Source organism: Phocoena sinus, chromosome 11 (assembly GCF_008692025.1).
Source record: "Phocoena sinus isolate mPhoSin1 chromosome 11, mPhoSin1.pri, whole genome shotgun sequence".
NCBI classification, from domain to species: Eukaryota; Metazoa; Chordata; class Mammalia; order Artiodactyla; family Phocoenidae; genus Phocoena; species Phocoena sinus.
This window is the reverse complement of record NC_045773.1, coordinates 32,013,300-32,036,490: the sequence shown is the minus strand read 5'-3', so window position 1 is coordinate 32,036,490 and position 23,191 is coordinate 32,013,300. Positions and strand designations below refer to the sequence as shown.

Genomic DNA, 23,191 nt, shown 5'->3' with positions numbered 1-23,191 from the left:
AGAGGTTGGAAGGTTGTCTCTGTCAAAGTAGGTCTTTTGAGAGGAGATATATATATGGCTTTCATCAATGGTAGTTGTGTGTGTGTGTGTGTGTGTGTATACACACACACACACACAGACACATACATACATATATATTAGAGAGAGGGAAGGGAGGGGATGTGGAGTGATTCATTATGAGCCTTTTCTGTAGTTTATAATGAGAGATAATGATGGCTTGAATGTAAGTTGTTGGCCATAAAAATGGAGAAGAGTGACATGTTGGCTTTTATAGGCTTTCTAGAAAAGTGTCAAAATTTACTTTGGTGTTGCATTGGTTGTGTGTAGTCTTTCTTTTCAGTAAGTTGCCAGAATTATGCATACATATTTATGACAGAAGAGTTGAAGTGGCTCTCAAGTATGTATTTAACTGCTTAGTTTCCTATTTGATTGCAAACAATTAACTTTAAGTTTCTTTTCTGTCTTTTCCACTAGGACTTAGAAGAACAAAGTCGGTTGATAGCTGCTTCCAGTAGACCAAACCAAGCCAGTAGTGAGGGGCAGTTTGTTGTCCTTAGCAGTAGCCAGTCAGAAGAGAGTGATTTGGGAGAAGAAGGAAAGAAGAGAGAATCAGAAGCATAAACTTATCCTTACTTTTTGGTTGATATTCGCCCCCCACCCCTTTGAATTTGTTGACAATTTCTGTGGTGAAGTGGCACAAGGTAACAACAATGCTGAACTATCAAGGAGACTAAAATTTATATTTGCTTGTTTATTTTAACTTCATTTTTTAAACTATGACTGACCTTGATAACTTAGGTTTGCATTGATTTTTTTTTCCCTTAGAAATAATATACTATGCAGTAACTTCAAATTCCACATGTCTAAAAGAAACCTATTCATATCCCTGAAGTAGATTGCTGAGGAATTACAGTTGCTCAAGCCTGTTCTTCCTTCAAATTGTGAACTTATTACCTTGCATTGTAATTGGCTGTGACCATAAGAAATCATTTATTCTTCAGCTTCAGGTATTCATGGATATGCTCCCTCTCTTTCATTAGGAACAATTGCTGGCAGTGAGGAAGCTTTTGACTGAATAGGTTTAAAATCCTTATACAGATAATTCTACAAGTTTGCAAATATTTTAACAATGTTAAATGTGCAATAGAACTTTTACAAAATAATTAGAATAGAGATTTTAGACTTAAGGTTTCAAGTTGTGGCAGGTGGTACTGTTGATTTCAGGGCATTTTCTTGGATTGCTCGCATTTCTCTGATGTACTACACCTGATGCCAGTGGGAAAGAAGCTTAAGTGTCTTCAGTTCAAGATTGCTACAGCCCTTGGCATTTTATTATCACATTCTTAGTTCTCAGGTTGGGACTTGAATTGTTGCTGCAGAGCAGTAATGGTTAAAATAAGATTTTGGAATTTATTAAAAGGGATTTTTTTTTTGTTCAAATACATTTTAGATTAGGATTTAACATGTAAAGATATTGTTACAGGATACATTGTATTTTCTGCATTGTGTGAAATAATTTTTATTGAAAATCAAGTGACATTTAGAAAGAAGTTCTATAGCAATTGTTTCCTGCTTAAAAATTCTCAGAATTTAGTTTAAAAATGTAATCTTTTAAATTTCAGACTGATAGCCCACAGTATTTTCATAATTCCATGTTTTTATAAAATACTGATCATCACTTTATATCCGTGAAGGCAAATAATATATGAGAATAGAATAATTTGCACTAATTATTGTAAATACTTGTCCTCTTTAAATAAGTAGAGTGAAAGGTCTAATTCCATGAAAGACTGAAAAGCAATTGAGTGCTTGTTATAGGAGAGTCAACCCAGGAAGGATTTTAACCTGGTGCCAAGGTTAAAATGACGTTTCTCTACTGCCTAATTCTGTGTCAAAACTTTTTTTTTTTTTAACTTGGATTTTTAACATTGCTGATAAAATTATGTTCCTGTGTTTCACATGTAAAAGTATATATGGCCAAGTTAAATATATTGAATAAAATATTTTACACAGTCATGCATTTAAAATTTTCAAGAGATTAGCCACTAAGACTAATTTTACAAGGGAAAAAGCCTTTTGTTATTTAACATATAGTTTTTTCTTTTTAGTTCTGATTTAGAAATGGCATATAGTTCTCACAATATAGTGTGGGTGTTTCACACTGTATATACATTGTTTTCTGTAGGAATGGGATAGATAATTATATATAGGATCATGATTTTTTTTTAGCCATGTGCCAAATGGGAATAATGATTACTTAATCATTATTTTGAAGCCTTATGTTACCAAAACATATAGTAAAAAAGTAGAAATTTATGGAATACTTTTTGAAAAAAGTTTATTTTGTCCTTGCTAAAGGGAATGCTTTCACAGTAGTTTGTGTATCATTCCTTTTGTAGAAATTGAAATTTATTCTGTGGTCAGCATTTGCTTAGTCATGGCAGGTCCTGCTTTTAAGACCTTTTTGAGAATTAGTAAGCTTTTTGTTTCAGTAAGTCTTTTACTATAAAGTTGTCACCTCACTTAGTTCAGGTGTAACTTGTCAGCCACTGTGCAGGGAAGGTGGTCAGCATTAGGAGGCAGTTTTACTAGGCTGGTGCTTTGCATGGTAGTGTACTACAGCCCTTGGTGAGCACTCTGGGTCAAAGTGTAGGCTAAAGTTAGGGGTACTGGCAGACTTAGGGATGCTGGACCGACTTGTGGTTCCTTTTACGTCATGTTTTGATAGGAATTTCCACAATAATACACCCATGTCTATAGGTCAGACCAAAGTGCTTTCCAGTGCCAAATAGAAGTTATGTGTGGGTTTAACAATTTTAGATGATTCAACTTCTGTTCCATTACCGTAGAACCATATGAACAATTCCATTACTGCAGATATTTAAGGATCAACTTTAATAAATTCTGTGTTTTGTTTAAGGAAGGCTCCCCATGGATTTCTGCGTAATGTTAAAGCTGGTCTTTGTTACCCTTTGAAATCCCTTCAAGCTTTTGGATGTTTTGGTGGTGATTGAATTAGATTTTGGGATATCTTTCTCAGACTTGAATTTGCACTTAATGGTTTTAGAAATTAACAAAACTGATTCTTTAAAAGGAAAGAAATTAAGTCTACTTAATTCTGCTAGGCACTCTTGCTACCTATGTCAACAGTACTTTTGTAACTATGGTAGTGAATAGATCAATAGATAGGAAACTGATGATTCCTTCCCCCTTGTAAAATTGGGAAAACTTGCTAACAAGGGACTAAAACTGTTGCCTTGAACACAGTCCCCAGTCTAGTTTTTGCCATGTTTACAATGATTACTTTGTGTTTAATTTCAAAAGAATTCTCAGATTCCACAGTCTAGGGGTGGTAAATTTATGTTACTTTTATGCTTGAGGAAAGGATAGTAGGGTGTGCATACCATTCTACATAACATATAATCATATGTGGTAAAGGCATCTGAGTTAATTTTGAGTTATATATAGGAACTGCAAGTATTTAAGATTTGAATCTTCTTATACCTGCTGACAGACCCTAAGAGCCTGTGTTTTGTAAAACCTCTGCCACCCAAATTAATAAAATGAAAATATTAACATTGGTTTTGATAACAGCCTCCTAGCATCCAAACTGTACTTTAAATATTCAAACACACTGATTGTAGCAAGCAAGCCTTTGACTTTATTTTTATCAAGTTCGGCTTACTTTTCTTTCATGAGATTTTTTTCTTCCGTATTAATTAATAATACATAATAATTTGAAACTGGAACTATATTATACTTTTTAACTAATCTCTTGTGGCTGTACTCGTGTAATTTACTTAGGTTAATATGAGAACTGGGGATTAAGTTATAACTAATGTGCAAAACCACTTTGTATATTTGGTGATTTTGTAATGTAAGTGAATTGGTTCATATTTCACTGATATTGTTAATCATGCATATACAATTAAAAATTATGCTTCATTTCCCTTTAGAATTAAATTTGAAAAACTCGACTTTATGTAATGGTGGTATACATGTGGAGTGAAGAACTTATTTTTTCATTTTGTCAAAATAAGTATTCCTGACAAGGCTTCAGGAAATATGCTGTTAGGATATTTTTAATGTATAATAAAGTCCATGATTTTTTTATAGTCTTTTTTGTATGAAATATTTGATATATACTCTGAATTTTACTTCTCCAAGTAATTTCAAATGATGCTTATAAAACAATTGGACTTTTTCTTAATCTGTTATGATACTGTTATTACACATCTAACCCTATTGCAATTCCATAACAGCTAAAATGGGAAAAAAATGTCACTTATGGGGAAATAATACTAATTCATATCTAGTGACTTTTTTTCCTTTAGAAAAATTAAGAGAATTTTCAATAATTACCCTAGACATGTTACAATGTATACTTGCTATGTTGGGTCCTATTCAAAGAAATTCCTGTAATTTAAAGGGTCAGGTTATTGTGTACACCAGCTTAAGTGGCTTGGGCCTGTAGTTTTAATACTAATGCATATTCATCCCCTGTGCTCTTTATGGTTTCCTGTAGCACTTACCAAGTTCTGTTCTTCTACTGGCAGTTTGTTTTAATTTGTTTTGAATTTTATAAAATGTATACACTTGTAGAAGGTCCAGGGAGTGGATGAAATTAACTTCAGAATTATGTAATTTATCTAGGTGCATGTATATCTTAAATATATTTGTGTATCGACATACATATAATCTAGCACCCATTTATAAACAGACACAACAATTTGATTTAAAAAAAATAAAAACTATTCATGCCAGCTAATTTTGCAAATTTTTTATGTGAAAACTGTATTATTAGTAATTTTAAGTCTGTGCTTACTGAAATAGTCTGTATAGCCATGAATTCCTACATCAGAAAGAAATCATATAACTTCAGTTTCCTTAAGAAGGACTATATTATGCTAAAAAAAAAGTATGCTAAGACTAAACATATAAACATCAAGCTATAACTGACTGGGCCTGTGGTCATCATCCTGCCTCTCTGTTCTCTCTGTTGATGTGCCATATAATGGTACACAGGTATGGCTGAATGAATGTCTTCTTAGTTTCTTTCCTCGCTTCCACATACAGAAACCTGTACTTAAATGCAACATAGAATATATAGAAATAAAATTTTAAACTAACACCTATAACTGCTTCTATCAGTGAGCCCCTCCTCTGTGTCTAGTAGTCGACTAGGTTCAGTACAGGAATCATAAGCCATCATCCATTCGAAAACACTTGTAGTGATCACATTAACCAATAAATGGCAACCCTTAGCCAGGGTTTTGTAGAAAGAAGGAACGCATGTATCCCATTAATGATGAATTCGCAATTGAAGGTTCTCTTTCAATTAACTGAATTACCTCAGTAATGGACTCTGCAAGTAAACAGACACTAAGCTGGCCTTGGGACTTTTGTACAAGAACAGCTAATTTTAGGGTCATGTACTGGGGTCAATACTTTATTCATTGCAGTCACTAAGACATTTTATATATGTACTTCTCTGTAAGAAGGATTACTGTTAATTCAGAATTATCTTGAATTATCAGAGGTAGCATTTATTATTTTGAGCATGTAGAAACGTGGATTTATACATTTAATGTAAGATGAATACAGCATTAGAACTGATGTATCTTAGTTAATTGAAATTTTTACTGTTTGGATTTTATTTTTACAAAACTGCCTTTCAGAATGCCAGCCATCTGTTGAGAGGCTATGTTCAGAGTGACTTTTTAAAGAATGTAGACTGCATTGAGATTTTAGTTGCTAGGTAAAGTGAGCAATATGAATCAATGTAACAAGTCACATTTTAAGAAAGACATCTGCGGAATTATATACCTTTTCATCCAGAATAGTTTGATTACCAGGTTCCTGTGAAAATTCCTTGTTCATAAAGGTCATATTCTTTGTAAAGGACATATGCCTTTAGACGATTGGGTAACGGAAGAAATGACATGAAGATGGGGCAGCGCAAATGTAAACGTCCCATACACTTCCGGATCTTGAGGCGGCACAAATGTTTCAGGGAGCGAGGGTTTGCTAAAATGAAAAACAGGCACATTATCCAAAAGAAAGAATTGCTTCATTTTTTAGTGATCTTTAGCAAATGTATTTTATACTTAAGCCACCAAGATTTTCATTTGCTGTGACTAAATGGAAAAGGTAATTGGGAAATAGCTTTCCACTTCTCACTGCAGATCTCGTAGCTGTGGTTTCAGAGCCATGTCATGTTAAGAGTCCAAAGACTGGCATCAGTTGTGGGTCTGGCCTGTGAGACCTAAAGCTCCTACATCTGTGTGTATTAACCCCCTGTTCTGCCCCTTGGGGTCAGGCTAAAAACTAAAGATCACTACCTGTGGGGAAATTATATGAAAGAAATTCTTCTTAATTTGACTTATGTGCTACTGTGAAAGAATTTGATTTGAAGGGTCATTTAATATCCTCTGTAGCCTTAGATCTTAGCATTTTCTCATCCCTGTTTTTAGTGCCATTTCATAGTTTTTAATTCCTGTGTCTATGGTGTACCATAGGACCAGAAGAAAAGTATTATCTACCTATATAATAAATAATTACCTAACAGATTTTATCTATTGGGAAATGGTAGTAAGTACAAATTAAGTGCAGTTATAAATGGTAACATTTTTTAGATAGGAATAGTATTTTTCTTGGTTTCTTTAGGTCAAGCTTTTAACTGAAGAGAACAATGTTCTACAAAAGAAATAAGAGCTCAGTTAGTATTTTTTGGTAAGAATCGTCAAGAAAGAAAGATACTCACTCAAGATAAAATGGATTTCTGACCAGAGCCTCTGTTTTTGGAGCACAGCTTTCAACTTTGAACAGATCCTAACTTGATCAACATAATCAAGCATCACTCGAACAACCTTTCCAGAGAGATGTTGCAGCCATGACAAAGTTATTACTTCGCAGAACTGAGGAAGAAAATCAGAACTATGAAAGTAAATGGAAAACTAAGTATCTGTGGTTTAACACAGTAATCAAAAGAACACTAAACTCGGAGTCAAGAACCAAGGTTTGAAGTTCCTCATTTATAAACTAAGGTGTTGAACAAGAAAATATTTCTTAGCTCTAACATTTGGAAAAATATTTACTACCAAGTCTTCCAAACTTTATAAGATACAAAGGTTTAAAACAGACTGTTACCTAATAGCTTTTATCCCCTTTGGTTGCCTGCATGGCTGTGTGGAATAAAGATTACCTTTCCAGCTTCACTTGCATCTAGATGTGGCCATCTGACTAAGTTCTAGCCAATGAGATGTCAATGGAAGTGTGAGCAACTTCCAGAATGCTGTTAAAGGAAGAGCAAGGTGTGTGCTGCTTCCTCCTGCCTGCCTTCCTGCTGGTTGGACTGTGGATGTGAGTTTCTCCTGTGAATCATGGAACTGTCCAATTAGAAGTCTATTTACTCTCGCCTTTATTTATAGGAGAGGGAAGTAAGCCATGTTATTAGAGCCTCTCTTATTTGGGGTTTTCTATCATTCATAACCTATTCCCACTCTCATACTTGAAACGTATGATAGTTTCTGCCTTTAAGTAAGGCAGAAACTATCTGCCTTAATATGATAAATATATGTCCTTACACAAGATGCCCATGTAAGAAGGCAAATAATACTATATGAAAAGTCAGGAAATAATACAAGATGACATATTGCTTAAATACCAAGTCCTACATTAATCATAACCTAAAAGTAATATACAATATAAAAATATTTTCCTTTTCAGAATTGACTCAAAGTTCTTTCTCCATTTTATTTATATTTTCAGATTTTAATAATATGAATTCAAGTATCTATAGTGCATCTATTGTGTGCTAAGCACAGATCTGTAAGCTGAGGAAAGTGGTGAACAAGAGCTTACATTCATGTATTTGTGGGGGAGATACATTAATCAGTAAAATATTAAGAATTTCAGAAACCGATAAGTAAAAGAAATGAAAAGCATTAAAGAGAATGATTAGGGAACAGAACTACCTTAGGTAAGATGCATAAGGAAGGGCCTCTTTGAGGAGGTAACACTTGAAATGAGACCTGAAGGGTGGCAGCTATTTGAAAAATCAGGGGAACAGCTCAAGTTGGGGAAAATAGAAGTGACCAATTAAGTAGGGGGAAAATAGGAGACTGTGGTGTGATGACAGCTAAGAGAAAAATGTCTCAAGAAGAGAGTGGTCAACTATATTTATTGTGATCCTTTTTTCATCAAAATGTGACCAAAGAAATCCATTAATCAAATGTTAGAGCCAAAAACCTAGGGGTACAAGTATCAGGAACCCAGAAACATTTTAGCTAGATAACTCACTTCTTCAAAGAAAAAACATAACTGGTATATAAGGCTGCATTTATTTTTCACAGCCTTGTTCAGATGTTGCTTCATTTGTGAAACTCCCTAACTGGAGTTAAATCACTTTTTCCTCTGTTTCTATACCTTTTACATCTTTCTACTATCATGTTTATTTTATCATATATTTATCATATTAAAATCTTTCCCTCCATGAGCTTCTGGAGGGGATGGAGTTTTATCTTTTGCTGTAGTTCAGGGACACGGATAGTGACTACATAGGGTGACACAGCCGATACTGTGCACTTACCATAGTATCTTTGATAACTGTAGATGTCCAGCCTTCAACAAAAGTATAGAAAGGATGAACTTTGTCTCCATGAGGACAGTCAAAGCATCGCTCTGTGTCATACCCATAATTCAACAGCATCCTGAGCATGACTTCATCTTTCAGTGTGTATTGAAGTGCTGATGGGAAATGTAAAGGGTTGACTTTGCAGAAGTAATTAACGTTGGCCCCATGCCGTAGCAGCAGGCTTATCAGCTCATAGTTGCCCATCCTTAGGGCTACCTGGAGGCAGTTAACTGGGTCTTGATTAGGCAGAGCTCCAGCGCTCAGAAGCAGCTTAACTGAAGAGAGGTCACCATTTGATACAGCAAAATACAAAGCTGACTTCCTGTGGTCATCATAGTGTTTGCGAATTCTCTGATCTAGCATGAAATTTACATCAAATCCAGCCTGGATGAGAAGTTCCAGGCATTTGGGGTGTGCTCCTGCTGCTGCACAGTGAACTGGACTGATGCCACTCCGCTTAATGGCAGCAAAATCTGTGACTGGAACCAAAATCTTCAGAGCTCTGAGAAAGAATTTCAAAGTGCATTAAAAAATAGTTTTTGTTAAGATGCTGCATTGACCTGTATATGATTGCTTTATACTAGCACTGGATGGTATTAGCATCAGTTGGTTTTTAGACACCCCAACCAAAAAAAAGCATGGGCCTGCATCCAAAAACTCAGATACCACGTAAAGTTAAATGAAACTAAGGTGTAGATATAAAACTCAGAATTACCCCAGTCAGTGAAACCTGAGGCTCCCCATATTGCCAAATGACCTGAAAATAAAATAGTTTTATGTCTCTTCAGGGTCTACAGAGGATGTCTGAATTTACCACTTTCTAGCTGGTCAAGAGTTTCTCACCTTTAAAAGGGGTGTTGGAGTTGTAGGATCAGAGGTGAAGAATATAAAATTCCCAGAAGCTGCCCCCCCTCCAAAACCCCATGGCTATTACTATTTCTATTATTTGCAATAATGTAGTTGAACTTACAACAAGTGGCCTCTGTCAGCTGCCACATGAATGGGCAGGTGGCCTGAATTCTTAGGGATGTTGGCATCAGCTCCATACTCTAGCAAGAGAGTCACAGAGTCTGGATTTCCTCCACTAGCTGCTTCAAGTAAGATGGAAGAAGAATCAGAGGCCTGACCAAGAGCATTAGCTCCTAGAAGGAGAAAGAGTGATGTTATGCAAAGAGTCTTTTCCACCGTATTGCTTAAGTATTCTTAAAAGTGTACCACCACTACCAAAAAGCAATTATTGAGCAGCTACTTTAGCAAAACACTAAGAATCAAAGACCTAAAGTATGTACCTCCTGTCTCAGACAGTTTACAAACTAGTTGGGGAGAGAAAATGGTGTAAGCAGTCTCTAAGTTATAAGTAGGTTGGCTTTCAGAGTAATTTTGTAAGTTATTTGTTTCTAACTTAAAAATCCCAGGAGAAGTAATTTTATAGAAGATGGTTTTATTTCCAGACCAGCATACAAAAGCTCGCTTACCTCATAACACACTATAAGATGGTCTAACAATCCTGTTGAACTATGTCACCATGACATCTAATGAAGATCTTACGGTGGAAAAGCGTATTTGTTCTGTTTTAACTTGTTCCTAGGAGACTGTTCATACTAAGAGACACTAGCTGTTTTTAGTTGAAGATAGGGACTGCTGATAGTTAAAAGGGTATATTGTAGTACCCTGTAAGCTAAGTGCTGTGTGAGTGGTGTGGATAATAAGAGTACAGATACAGGCTGTCTTCTTGAAGATCTCAGGGCTGGGGTTGTGAGCAGGGCTGGGAGGTGAAGGAAGGAGGGAGGAATTTGGGGTCAGTTGTGGAAGGCCTCTCAGTAAAGGCTTTGAAGAAAGAGTAGCATTCGAATGGACAAAAGAAAAGGAGGACACTCTGGGCACCTTCACAACTCATATAAAAAAGATATAGTGACTTTAGTGTGGACTCCATAATCTTCAGAATATAAGGACTCTAATAATTTATTGACTGTCTTGCATGTGTAAGCAGTAAGCCAAAGCCCATTTAAGGTGTATGTTGGCTCATCACAGTCATTTGTTCTTCTCTGTTCTTTATTTTGGCAATATCATCCACATACAAATTCTATTTCAATATATTATTCCTAATTTATATGGTGTCATTGTGCTTTACATGGAATGGCACTCTACTGCTGTTTCAACTTGGAGGAAATTGAAAGATCTTTCTTCATGGAAAAGATTATGATGAATCAGATCTCAGTCTTAAAAGCTCATATAGTTTTAGATGCAAAACTCCAGACTTAAGTGGAGTTGTACCGTAGGAGGAGAGATGAAAGTGACTTCAGTCTTTGGAAAATTATGTCCCCTCCTTAACAAGTGCAGAATGGGGTACCCAAATGATGCCATTCATTGAATAATCCATCTTGAAAATGAATTCCTAGAAGACAGATTATCTTCTCTATGTTCTGGAAGGAATCCATAAAATGCTTCCTACAGAAGAATTCTCACTGTAGCATTTGATGAGGAATAATCCATTTTAGGTGGGTGTTCTCTTAGTGAAAGTTCTACGTAGAACTATGAGAAATCTATTATATGCACCATGTTTTTTCTTTTACTGTTACTCACATTTTTTGCTAATACATATAATATATATGTCCTGATTATCATCGCTCAATTAGATAACCCCTTCCTGCATATTTTTGTCTAATTGAAAAATTTGTAAATGGATTAAAATATTTTGAAAATTAAAAAAAAAAGAATATAGTGGCTCCCCCAGAACCCCATTCCTAGAATGCATTAAGAAATGTCTAATAAGCCCCCATGTAATGAGTACTCACTATGTGCTGGTTTCTTTTTTTTTTTTTTTTTGCAGCACGCAGGCCTCTCACTGTTGTGGCCCCTCCCGTCGCGGAGCACAGGCTCCGGACGCGCAGGCTCAGCGGCCATGGCTCACGGGCCCAGCCGCTCCGCGGCATGTGGGATCTTCTCGGACCGGGGCACGAACCCGTGTCCCCTGCATCGGCAGGCGGACTCTCAACCACTGCGCCACCAGGGAAGCCCTGGTTTCTTTATGTATGTAATAATTTCTAAACTTCACAACAACCCTAGGAAGTAGATGCTAATATCTTCATTTTAAGATGAAGAAACTGAGTTTCATTGAGATTAAATTACTTCACCAGAGATGCACAACTAGTAAGAAAGGTAGTCGGGATTCATATACAGGTGGGCCAGACCCAGGTGCTATTTCTATGATGCCATGTTGCCACTCTAGCAGTGCAAGGTAATAAAGTAATGTGATTTGGAATGAGACAGATGTGGGTTCAAAGCTTGGCTCTTCTATTTAGTAGCTATGTGCAAATGACTGTATAAGGGGCTTACCTAAGGGAAATGCTCCCTCACTGACCTCACTGAGGTCAACCGATACTGGTTTCTTTGAAAGGTTAAGGATTTAAAATCTGTCGCCTCTCTTTTTTTTGTGTGTGGTACGTGGGCCTCTCACTGTTGTGGCCTCTCCCATTGCGGAGCACAGGCTCCGGACGCGCAGGCTCAGCGGCCATGGCTCACGGGCCCAGACACTCCGCGGCATGTGGGATCTTCCTGGACCGGGGCACGAAGCCGTGTCCCCTGCATCGGCAGGTGGACTCTCAACCACTGCGCCACCAGGGAAGCCCTCTCCTGTTTCTTTATATTTTAATCAATGATCTACACAAAAGGTTGCTCTTTTTGTGTAGATGAAGGATCCAGTGTTTACTTTGCTATTCCAGCTAATAACTTTAGACATCTCTGGTATCACTCATTTAAAACATCTTACTTAAAAGGTCTTATGGCCATTGATTGGGAACTAGCCTCCCCTATATGATAGGAAAGATTTAGGTAAGTCTAAAAAGCAGAAAGTTGTTCTTAAATGTAGGAGTCCCTGCAGTCTAGAAAATTGGACACCAGGACCGTCTATTGTTAGAGAAAGAAATAAGACTTCTGGATACAAATGGGGAGGAGAATAAAGAAGATAATTCTAATATTGGGACTTTATTAAATCTTGGTAAAGATTTGCTTCTTCGAAAAAAAGCTTTAGATATTACACTGCTCTTCTAACAGTGTCATCAATGAGGGTCTCCTCAAAGACAGTTCTCTGAGCTAGGATCTCTGCCAGTTAAACCAGGATCTAAGATGGCCACAGCTATAGCACGGGTGGCAGGGGAGGGTGTGTTTGAAGGGAAGTTCTACAACTGGTACCATCCCTGACCCTCACTTTCCTCAAGGGTAAAATGAGGATAATGCCTACCTTACAGGGTTTGTAGAAGATTATTTGAGATAAAATAAGTAGCTTAATACCTGGTGCTTAGAGAGTACTCAATACATATAAATTGCCTTCCCCTTCTCTCAGAGTTTTGTTTATTAATAGAGGGGAGAAGTGGGACCCAAAGAGAAGAAATCAGGAAGAATTTCCTAACAACTTAATTCATCTGGTAACAGGTTGGACTGCCTCATAACTTAGCTTAAGCAGAGACACGTGAAGGGGATGTTGTGGAGTGTTTCATTCTACGAATCTAGAAAAGAACACCACCACACAAAAAATTAAACAAAAAACAACCATCCTCTTAACATGGTCAGGGTACATTAAATAAAAGAGTAACCTGCATCCTAGTAATTTTAGGGAAACTGCTTCACAGCAAATAAGAAATATTCAACCCCTATTTTAGGCTCTTTCAATAGCTAATATTAACACACACTTCAATAAAATATTAAGTTAGGCTTAAATAAAATGTTAACTTCTATTACACTGAAGCTCTCCAGAAAGAGGAGAATGCTTAGGTCATGTTATCCTTTAGTAGTGTGCTGACTGTATAGGAAAATCTTGCCTTTCTGCAGTAATAGTTCCATGATTTTAGTGTGTCCACTTTGGGCAGCAAGAGCAAGAGGAGTGAATCCGTAGGAGCTCTTTGGGTCAGGGTGGGCCCCAGAAACCAGCAGGAGCTTCACTATGTCCCGTCTGCCCAGCCTGGCTGCTTCGTGGAGAGCTGTCTTCTCGTTGGCACACCGCAGATTGACATCTGCTCCATGGCTGATCAGCAAGGCGGCCATATTGTAGGAGTCCTGTAGAACAGCTGAGAGATTAGAAGTGAGGGAGGCATCATGTTCAACCGGAAATTAAGGCCAGAGTATCAGATCAGCTAGTTTCCCTCAGGCTTCTTAAGGAGTTCTTCCTACCTATTCCCCATGTACCAGCATTTGGTGTTTAGGAAACGGATTGTAAAATGAGGCATATATCAAATAATATTAATAGTGTTTTACATCAATAGGCTATTTGCTTTTCTGTAAACCATGACCAATTGTTCATTGTCTGTTGGCTGCTTATGTAGCTGAAAAACAAAGTTTTCATTTATCATCTTTATGTTCTCAAGAAAATGGGAACTTAAGTACCTAGTACAGTCCTAGAAATGTTTGTAGCTGCTTTACATGAGGAAAAACAAAAACAGCAATAATTAGGAAATTATTGTTAACCTCACATTTTGTTAACCAATATTCTCTAATTGGCATTTCTGCATTTCTGCTGTTAATTTGCATTGGATGATAATCTTTAGTCTTTCAAGATTCTAGAGCACCTTAATTTATCCATCTCCCTATCCATTTGCTAATTGTTGGCACCAGCTGTGTTTGGGGAATCTTGCTAGGTGTTAGACACTGAATCAGTATGAATTCTGCTCACAACCATTTATAATGTAATTATATAATTATAGCCATATCAAGGGCTATAACTGCACTAAGACTAGGAATATAGAGCGCCAAGAGTGTTGGGTCTTTTGTAATTCATTGAGCTGGCACTTTGTGTGCTCCTTCATTCTGGAAAGATGAAACATGTCCTTTGTTTTAGGAAATAATTTTCTAGACTTGTCTCATTGACGGTATATTGCCTCTATTTTGTCTGTTCTCTTTCTACCATTCCTGTTACTCACAGGTTGCTCCTCTTCAGTTATCATCCTAGTTCTCTTAGTTATTCTTCTTACTGATTTTTCATTTCTTATCTTCTTCCTCTGGAAGCTTTCCTAACTTTTATCTCCTCGCATTTGAGTTTTTTTAAATTTCTGCCGTCATATTTTTAATTTTCAAGAGTGTTTTCTGTTTTGTTCTTCATTTTTTTTTAGTAGTGTCCTGCTAGTTCATTAATTTTCATTGATTTCTCTGAGGAAATTAATGATAATTTCCCCCTACCTTTTATTTTCCCCTAAATAATCTGTTTCTTCCAAGTTGTTTATCTTTGTTTGTTGAAGACTTTCCTCAGATAGTCCTTGGATGTCTGCTCATGATTAAGAGCTGGGGACTAAAAATCTGCCTGGAAATTCTAAACATTGACTGTGGTCTTAACTGTAGGTTAATATGCCTGGGCTATTTGTTGGGCAACCTCCAGTTTTAGTATTTTTAGTTCTTTCTCTTTGAGCTGATCAGATTCTCCAAAGAAGCCTCCTCTTGGAGGGAGAAGTTCTAGCTGCCGGCTTTCTAGAATTTGGTGAAGAACTGGCAGATCTCAGCCTATGTGCTTAATTCCTCCAGTGTTTTCAATCCAGTATTCTTGCCCTTGCCAAATAACCCCCAGTCCAGAGAGCCTTTGCTCACACTATTCAGAGAAAAAACTTCCAAAATTCTGCTGGGTGGGGGAAGGGTCTGACCCAGCAGGGTGGATTGAGAGAAGTGATCTAGATACCTGACTACTTGTTTCTTAATAGTTTCCAACCAATTTTTCTATTTTAGCTGCCCATCCTTCATCCCTGCTCCATGAGGTAACTATAGCCAACAATTTCCAGGCCTTTTGATATAACTGTGCTGGTTTTTGGCTTTCCCCACTCCAAGTTAAGATTTGGCTTTCTTGACACTTACTACTCATCCATCCGCTCTTCTGATTTTTAAAAATCATGTTATTGTTGTCTCCTCTTCCATTCTTCCCATTCTTTGTATCTTAACCCTTTAAAACACCTGATGAACTGTAATCCTCCCGAAGACTCAGGAGGCAGCAGAAATACTCATTCATATTTAATCTGCCATCTTTACCCAACCATTGGCTGCTTCTTCCTACTCTGCTCCTCTCCTATATTTCTTATACCAGAATTAACTTGTTCAACTGAGGTACCATGTAAAAATGATCAGCTCATAATTGGGCAGAGACTTTCCCTCAGGCCACCTCACAGGCCAGCCTATATAAAGCTTTTTGAGGGTCAGGTACCCATGTGTGGTTATTTGGCACCAGAGTGACAGTGCTACAACTATGCACAAGAAACTGCCTTTGAAACCCGTGGGCCTGGAGGACACTCAGAGCCACAGACTGTTCTCCAGAGCTAACGTGTTAATTTACCTGTAAGAAGAGGAGAATTGCCTTCGACATTCTTGGCATTTGGATTGCAGCCATTGAGAAGAAGAAAACAGACATTTTCTAAGAGGCAATTGCTGACAGCCAAAAAAAGTGGTGTTTCACCATTGTTGGTGGTTTGCTCCCACACACTGGGTTTTGAAGCTGAAATAAATCCATTAGACCACACAGATTAAGATACAGAAATAAATTTTAAATTTATTTCTCAGAAGCATCAATAAGAGTTATAAAGGGAGTTTACCATTCAGGGTTATTTCCAAAATGTTCTTATTTAATTGCACTGCAGCCTTATGGAGAGGAAGCCAGCCTATCTCATCTGCTTCATCAAAAGCAGAACGGTACTTGGTCAACCCTGACAATACATCTTCCTTACCTATTAACAAGTCAAATGAGAACATATTCACATTTGGCACATATACAAGGCAGCCCATACTGCTTCTGAATTCCATCATCAAGGTTAGTGCATGAGACAACAATATTTTAGCACTACCTTTAATGAAAGACAAATTTAAATGGCATAGGACAAACAAGCAGTAAGGCCTTTCATCTAGCATTCCATACCACCTGGACCTGTGAATACCCGTCATCTTGTTACACACAGAAAACAGCTCTGTCCACCGAGGAGCCCAGGAGCTGTTTGCTAAGTTTTGCTGAAGTAGTTTCTCCCAGGGAAGGCCCCATCAGACTCTTGACAATTAGCTGTTGACCCCATAGTGTTCGGCACTTGGGAGATCCTGCTTCTAGGCTTCCTGAACTTAGAGGGGAAATGCTACCAGTTGTCACCATTACATCTTACCATAAGTTGAAGGGGATAGAATAGGAAGAGTACTTAACTGTCTCTATTGTTTCAACTATCCTCTTACAGTCTGCAATCAAAAAGCTGCAGAGAAAAAACATATGAATGTAATTCCAAAACTGAGGAAAAAACTAAGGCATTTGATAAAACAAAAGGAAGGGGTAAAGGCAATAGTAGTTAACCAGGAATGAACTCACATGAGGCAAATGACTGAGGCATAATAGAAATACTTCAAAACGCAAGAGGGAGGAGATAGGAGATATATGTATATGTATAGCTGATTCACTTTGTTATAAAGCAGAAACTAACACACCATTGTAAAGCAATTATACTCCAATAAAGATGTTTCAAAAAATAAATAAATAAAAGATATATGTATATATATTCAGAAAAAAAAAAAAAGGAAAAAGAAAACGTAGTATGGCCCTTAATGTATTCCAGGGAAACTCCCCTCCCATGTGTCTTCCCTCATCAGCTTCTTTAGGGCAAGAACTTTGAGAGCCTGGATTACAGTTAGCCTTCAATCAGTGTCTGCTGAACTGAATCAAACATGCCTAGGACTGAAATGTCACACTGTCACATGGTAAAATTTAAATGGCCACTCTATAATGTCAATGATTCTAGCAAAAATTATTATTTAAAAAAATAGTAAATAATCATGGTGTAAGTTTTAAAAAATATTCATGATCAGAATCTGTATTCAAAAACAATTAGCAGTTCTTTAAAGTAATATTTTTATTAAAATATTTAAAGTTTTAAAGCTCAACTTATATTATTTTAAACTCTAGTAAATAAGGATTGTCACCTTCCCTTTTTCTTTGATTATTCAATGAACCCAGCTTGAAAAAAATAAATTCCCTTAGCCAATCTGTCCTACATAAAATTTAGTCAATCTCCCTATCTTAAAGTCAACTGATTAGCAACCTTAATTCAATCTGCAGCCTTAATTCTCCATTGGCATGTAAGGTTACATATCCACAGGTTCTGGGGATTAGGACTTGGGACATCTTTTGGTGAGGGGGGGCTTTACTGCTCCTGTCTCAAGTATATTCTATTTTCCTAATTCCTTCAAGTGCCTGATCAAATCAGCAAGCCTTGCTAAGTATCATACAATTCTTGCAAGTCTAATGACTGAAATTTATAACTGTAGTCAATTTTAATTTCTTTGAAACATTTCAGTACTCTTAATCAAAATCTCTTATGCCTTTCAACCTAAAATCATGACTTCAAAGTTAATCACAAGGTTTAATCACAAGGTTAATACAACAGGTAACCCAATGAAATCCAATTTATTTACAAAACTTTTAACTATTTAAAGATTATTCCTAAATTTAACATAAAAGTGTAGGAATAGTGTAGTAAAGAATGCAGACTCTGAAGCCAGGCTGCCTGGCTCATTACTTACTAGCTCTGTGACCTTGGGTAAGTCATTTAATTTCTCTATGCTATGCCTCAGTCGCCTCATCTCTAAATGGGGAAAATAATAGTACCTACCACATAGAGAGGTAATGAGAATTAGAATTTAAATGAGTTAATACATATTTATGAAATGCTCAGAATAGTGTGGCACACAGTGATCACTCCATGAGTATGTTACTTAAAAAAAAAATACTGTAGGTTTGATATACTCCAACATCTCTGTATTTAATTACAAAATCTCTTGGGGTTAAAACACATTTATCCCATTTTACCTCCATCAGGCAAATAGAGGTCACCACCCCAAGCAAATGGGTTTAATACCCCTGAAAAATAATTGTAACTACTCAGGGGCTTGAAGTTGCTGATCACCCAGAGAGCATTTGACTAGCTGTGCTTGGCCGCAGACAGCCCATATCCAGGGCAATTCTCTTACTCCACTGAGGGATCCATGGGGTCCTTTTCTAGTGTTGTCATACCAGAACTCTGAGTTCACACCCTTCAGAAGGGGTTAGTCTCTTCTGGGTCTAAGTTTACATAATTACTTCTTTTGATTTGAGTAGGTTAAAGACTTTACCCTACTAAGGTTTCTGTGTCTTGGTTGGATTTATGCATTTCCTTAGCTCCCCAAAGACAAGATGCATTAGTGTTCTCTAGTCTTACATATCCTCATGTATTTCTTCTTTCTGATTTCTCATCTGCCTCTCCTCACCCATATTTGCTATTAACCTCCTCCAACTATTTTCTTTCTTTTTTTAAATTAATTTTTATTGGAGTATGGTTGCTTTACAATGTTGTGTTAGCCTCCACTGCACTACAAAATGAATCAGCCATATACATACAGATATCCCCTCCCTTTTGGACTTCCTTCCCATTTAGGTTACCACAGTGCATTAGGTAGAGTTCCCTGTGCTATAAAGTATGTTCCTATCAGTTGTCTATTTTATACATAGTATCAATAATATCAATGTGTCAATCCCAGTCTTCCAATTCCTCCTTCCCCACCCCCTTCCCCTTTGGTATCCATACATTTGTTCTCTATGTCTATGTCTGTATTTCTGCTTTGCACATAAGGTCACTGATACCATTTTTCTAGATTCCACATATGTGCGTTAACATACGATACTTGTTTTTCTCTTTCTGACTTACTTCACTCTGTGTGACAGTCTCTAGGTCCATCCATGTCTCTACAAATGACCCAATTTCATTCCTTTTTATGGCTGAGTAATATTCCATTGTATATATGTGCCACATCTTCTTTATCCACTCCTCTGTTGATGGACATTTAGGTTGCTTCCATGTCCTGGCTATTATTTTCTTTACTGCCTGATTAAATTCTGAATTATTTCCAAATTTCTCCTGTCTGGTCACACATCAAGTCTCATAGATATTCAGCTCCTTGGATTCTGACCCTCTCTTCTGTTTTTGTCACAACACTAGCATCGGTGCTTATGACAAGGCTCAACTGTTGAATACTTATACTATGTTGCCAATGAGATACCATTACCTCTCATCTTCAGGTGACTGCTGTGTAGTTTCCGGCTTGTGAATATCCTGTAAACTCTGTTGAATGATGAGCTGGGTGTCAAACTCATTGTCTATGTCTTCATCACTGGTGTAATTATCCATGTGAAATGCAGACAGATTTACTTTAAAGTCAAAATGAATTAAAAATATTTTTCCAGTTGTGAAAGATTATCAACTGATTAAAATTATAAATGAAATTCAGAAAACTAAAAAATTAATAGGATTGATAAATGAAAAAGTGCAAAATTTAGAACACAAAATATTCATTAAAAATCTTTTTGAAAACCCCAAACAGTTTTCTGAACTGACACAGATTCAACATAAATTAGAAGTTTTCCATGAGCAGCCATCTACTTAAAGCTTATTCAGGAAACACAACCTTTCATATAAAACTTAGGTCAGTGCCATTATAACTATGAAAATGTTCATACCAATCTATTTTAAACTTGACTTATGAGTTTTTCTCATTAATTGTAGCTCTCACTCCAAAGAATATCTTTCCTACACGCAGGGAGTATAATGCTGAAAATAATATTTTATTTAGTTAGTAAATACTAAAAATAAACATGTTATAGGAATAAATGTATTCTCATAACATGTAACAGGAATAGTGGGAAAAAAAACCCCAATATATTTTACTAGGCAACATCTCAATGGTTTTAAAAGAACATTTCAGTTTTAGCATAGAATAGGTTTGATCACATACCAAAGACTTTTTACCTTTTATTATATCCTTTAGGACAGCACTGAAGTTTTCACTGTTAAGGATTAGCACATCAGAATTTTCATTTATATTTAGGATCTCCACTCCCGTGTAGTGACCATTCCATTAATAGCTTTACTATAAATACTTGATCATAAGACAGTCTGGCACATTCTCCCTGTTTTTTATATGTGGTTTAGCTCTGTTTGAAAACATGATCTCTTTTTTTCACTGCTGTATTCATTAAATTTAAAAGATTAAACATTCTATTCCTGGAATAAAATGCTTTTGCAGGGGGTTGGCCATGTGAAGTGAATTCGTTCTCTTAGGGCTCATGCACATAGACACTACAAAGCAGAATCAATTTTCTACTTAAGAGAGGCCAAACATTTTGCACTGACTGAATTATCAAAAGTGACTGTCCCAATGGTCCTGATTCACTGGGATGCTGCACCTACATTTTCTTTGGATTACACAGCTGTGGCCTAAAATGTCCAGGGAATCCTAAGGAAGGAATAAAAGATAATAAAAACAAGATAATAAAATTTTGACTATAATTTTGTTTTGTTGAAATGTTTAAAAATTGTTAATATACACTAATACGATAAGTGCATACTAAATAATAAGAATAATAACTACTAAAAATAACAAAGAGCCCACTTGGCATTTCCAATTAAATATGAAGCAGACGCCAAGAAGCATGATACCACCTCAAGTGTGTAGGATTTCCCTCCAGTCATCTAACTGCCTTTGCATGTCAATTCACTGCTTTGCGTTTCCTTTCCTTGTCACAGGGGTACTGTGAGAAATGGAACTAACGTTTTAAAAGTATGAAGAAAGGGGTTTCATTCTGAAATTGTTTCAACATTTTCCTTATTTACAATTTATTTATTTATGTATTTGAAATGTTTGTGTATAATCACTTCACATAGGTGAGTGGAAATTATTACTGAAGCTGATGAAATGACTTAACACTTGTGAAACAGATAATTTCTGATATTAGTTAAATTTTATCCAGTCTTCCTAAATCTGTTTTTCACATATATATCAAACTCAAAAGAGGAACTAAATAAAAGTTTCAAAGATTTTCCACATTTCTTTTCACGATTTTCTTCCACAGATGTCTGTGATCTTGAGAGTCCATGTGGAAGGCTGTGCTCCAATTGAGACTGGTACATCAGGGAGGAGAACAATGCAAAGACCACTCACAAAGATCATTTAAAAGAATTACACCAAGATACTTGGGTTTTATAATATATATATTTTCAAGTAAGTGAAGGCAATTTTTTTAAACTTCTTTCAGATGTTTTCTTAATTTGTCCAATTTAGTCATCCAACTGACAAAGCAGAGCAACCCCACGTTTGATCCAGTGTTGAGTGGGTTGGTCTGTTTTCAACAGCATTGCAATGACAAAATTAGTCGAATGTCCTGTGGTGGAAAGAGTTCCTTTACGTTCACTTGTCTTGTAAAGAGGACAGACATAAGCATTCGACTTCACAATCTGAGACTTTTTAGCTTGAAGAAAAAGGAAATATATTCATTTGATAAAAGGAAAACAGCCACTGGTACTAAAAGAACAACCATTTATCTTGTAATAAAATGACCAGTAGTAAATCTAAGATCATGATTATGATATTGAACATTTTAAAGTTATTATTGTTGTGTTTTTACAGTTGGCGTATAATTATGGTTGTGAAACAAGGTAAATGATTTCATATGGTGCATGATTCTAGGTCTGGAGGACAGGAATTGATTTTAAAGACCTATCACTTAGCAGGTATGAAAACACTCAAGAGGACTTGGGAGAGAAGGAGAAATTAGGGAAGAAGGAATAAAATACAGCATAGGTAATGGAGGAGATGCAGAAAGAGAAACACAGCTGCTTAGAGCTCTAATACAAGAAATCCATAAATTAGAAGCTGAAGTTACAATTTTTTTCAGCAGGTTATTACTAAGAAAAATATACCAACTCTTACCTATTCACAGAAAGAATCTATACACAATCCTTCAAAAGCCAGGTATGAGATATTAGGAATCTTTCTAAACTGAGGCCACATTTGTCATAGTTATAAATGAACTGCTTTAATAATAAAAAATGCTTAATGGGTTGAGTGGTGATTGGGTAATTTATAAATTTTTCATTTATAGCTATTTGAGAATTAAAAAATAGAGAAGAAAGAAAAAACTAAAGAATGAGCTTCAATTGTTCAGATTTGGTGGGGAGATGATTGCAGAAGGAGGGAAGGAACAAGTAGGTTTCCCAAGGAGGCAAAATTGGCCTCCACCCCGTGTGGCTTGCAACATCTGTACCTTGGGGCACCTGGCTGGCTCCTAGGCCTAGGAGTTTCTTATAGCCAGAAAACTCTAGTCACTAGCTGGAGACTGTGTCAAGCCTATTTGTGTCTCTGAGAGGTATACAAAGGCACTTCAGAATCAAAATATTGATGGGAAGCTCTAGACTGAAAAAGAACTGTAGGGGAGGGGCAAAGGAAACATTATATCCCATGGGATAAGAGCAAAAAGAGGCAGAATAATATTCCTAAAATAACATAAATGCAACCCAAAAAGGCAGAACAATATATTTCCATTGTAAACATTAAGTCACTATTTACTATAATTGAACAAAATCTTAATAGGTTTGAACAGAGACTTATTTGGGGAAGCAGTTATAATATCTATCATTATCTTTCCTAAAACTCTACAAAGTTTCGTTAGAAATATATTTACTTGGTTTTATCCATATTATGGGCATCAGGTCAAACAGAAGTTTGGGGTATTGTTCGGCAAGCAATCCA

General features: G+C 36.4%; 3 protein-coding genes across 5 annotated transcripts in view; 1 reads left to right on the top strand and 2 right to left on the bottom strand.

Moving 5' to 3' along the window:
• APPL1 (adaptor protein, phosphotyrosine interacting with PH domain and leucine zipper 1) overlaps nt 1-4,118 on the top strand; it is a 31,763-nt gene extending 27,645 nt beyond the window's left edge. For 2 of the 3 annotated variants that reach the window (XM_032648582.1, XM_032648581.1), the window contains one exon: nt 475-4,118. In XM_032648582.1, the coding sequence (XP_032504473.1) occupies nt 475-621 (147 nt within the window). In that variant the 3' untranslated portion in view covers nt 622-4,118. The remainder of the gene's footprint in view (nt 1-474) is intronic. The other variant, XM_032648580.1, reaches the window with a different exon arrangement.
• ASB14 (ankyrin repeat and SOCS box containing 14) lies at nt 1,435-19,794 on the bottom strand. Its single transcript, XM_032648583.1, has 9 exons — nt 19,673-19,794; nt 16,789-16,833; nt 16,195-16,328; nt 15,939-16,097; nt 13,453-13,698; nt 9,606-9,777; nt 8,591-9,137; nt 6,764-6,917; nt 1,435-6,027 (listed from the first exon to the last, which is right to left on the bottom strand). The coding sequence occupies exons 1-9, from the start codon at nt 19,792-19,794 to the stop codon at nt 5,849-5,851; spliced, it is 1,758 nt and encodes a 585-aa protein (XP_032504474.1). The 3' UTR covers nt 1,435-5,848.
• A 1,885-nt stretch (nt 19,795-21,679) lies between these two features.
• DNAH12 (dynein axonemal heavy chain 12) overlaps nt 21,680-23,191 on the bottom strand; it is a 235,342-nt gene continuing 233,830 nt past the window's right edge. The window contains exons 74-75 of the mRNA XM_032647909.1: nt 23,124-23,191; nt 21,680-21,911 (exon numbers count right to left, since the gene is read on the bottom strand). Coding sequence (XP_032503800.1) covers nt 21,721-21,911; nt 23,124-23,191 — 259 coding nt within the window. The 3' untranslated portion in view covers nt 21,680-21,720. The remainder of the gene's footprint in view (nt 21,912-23,123) is intronic.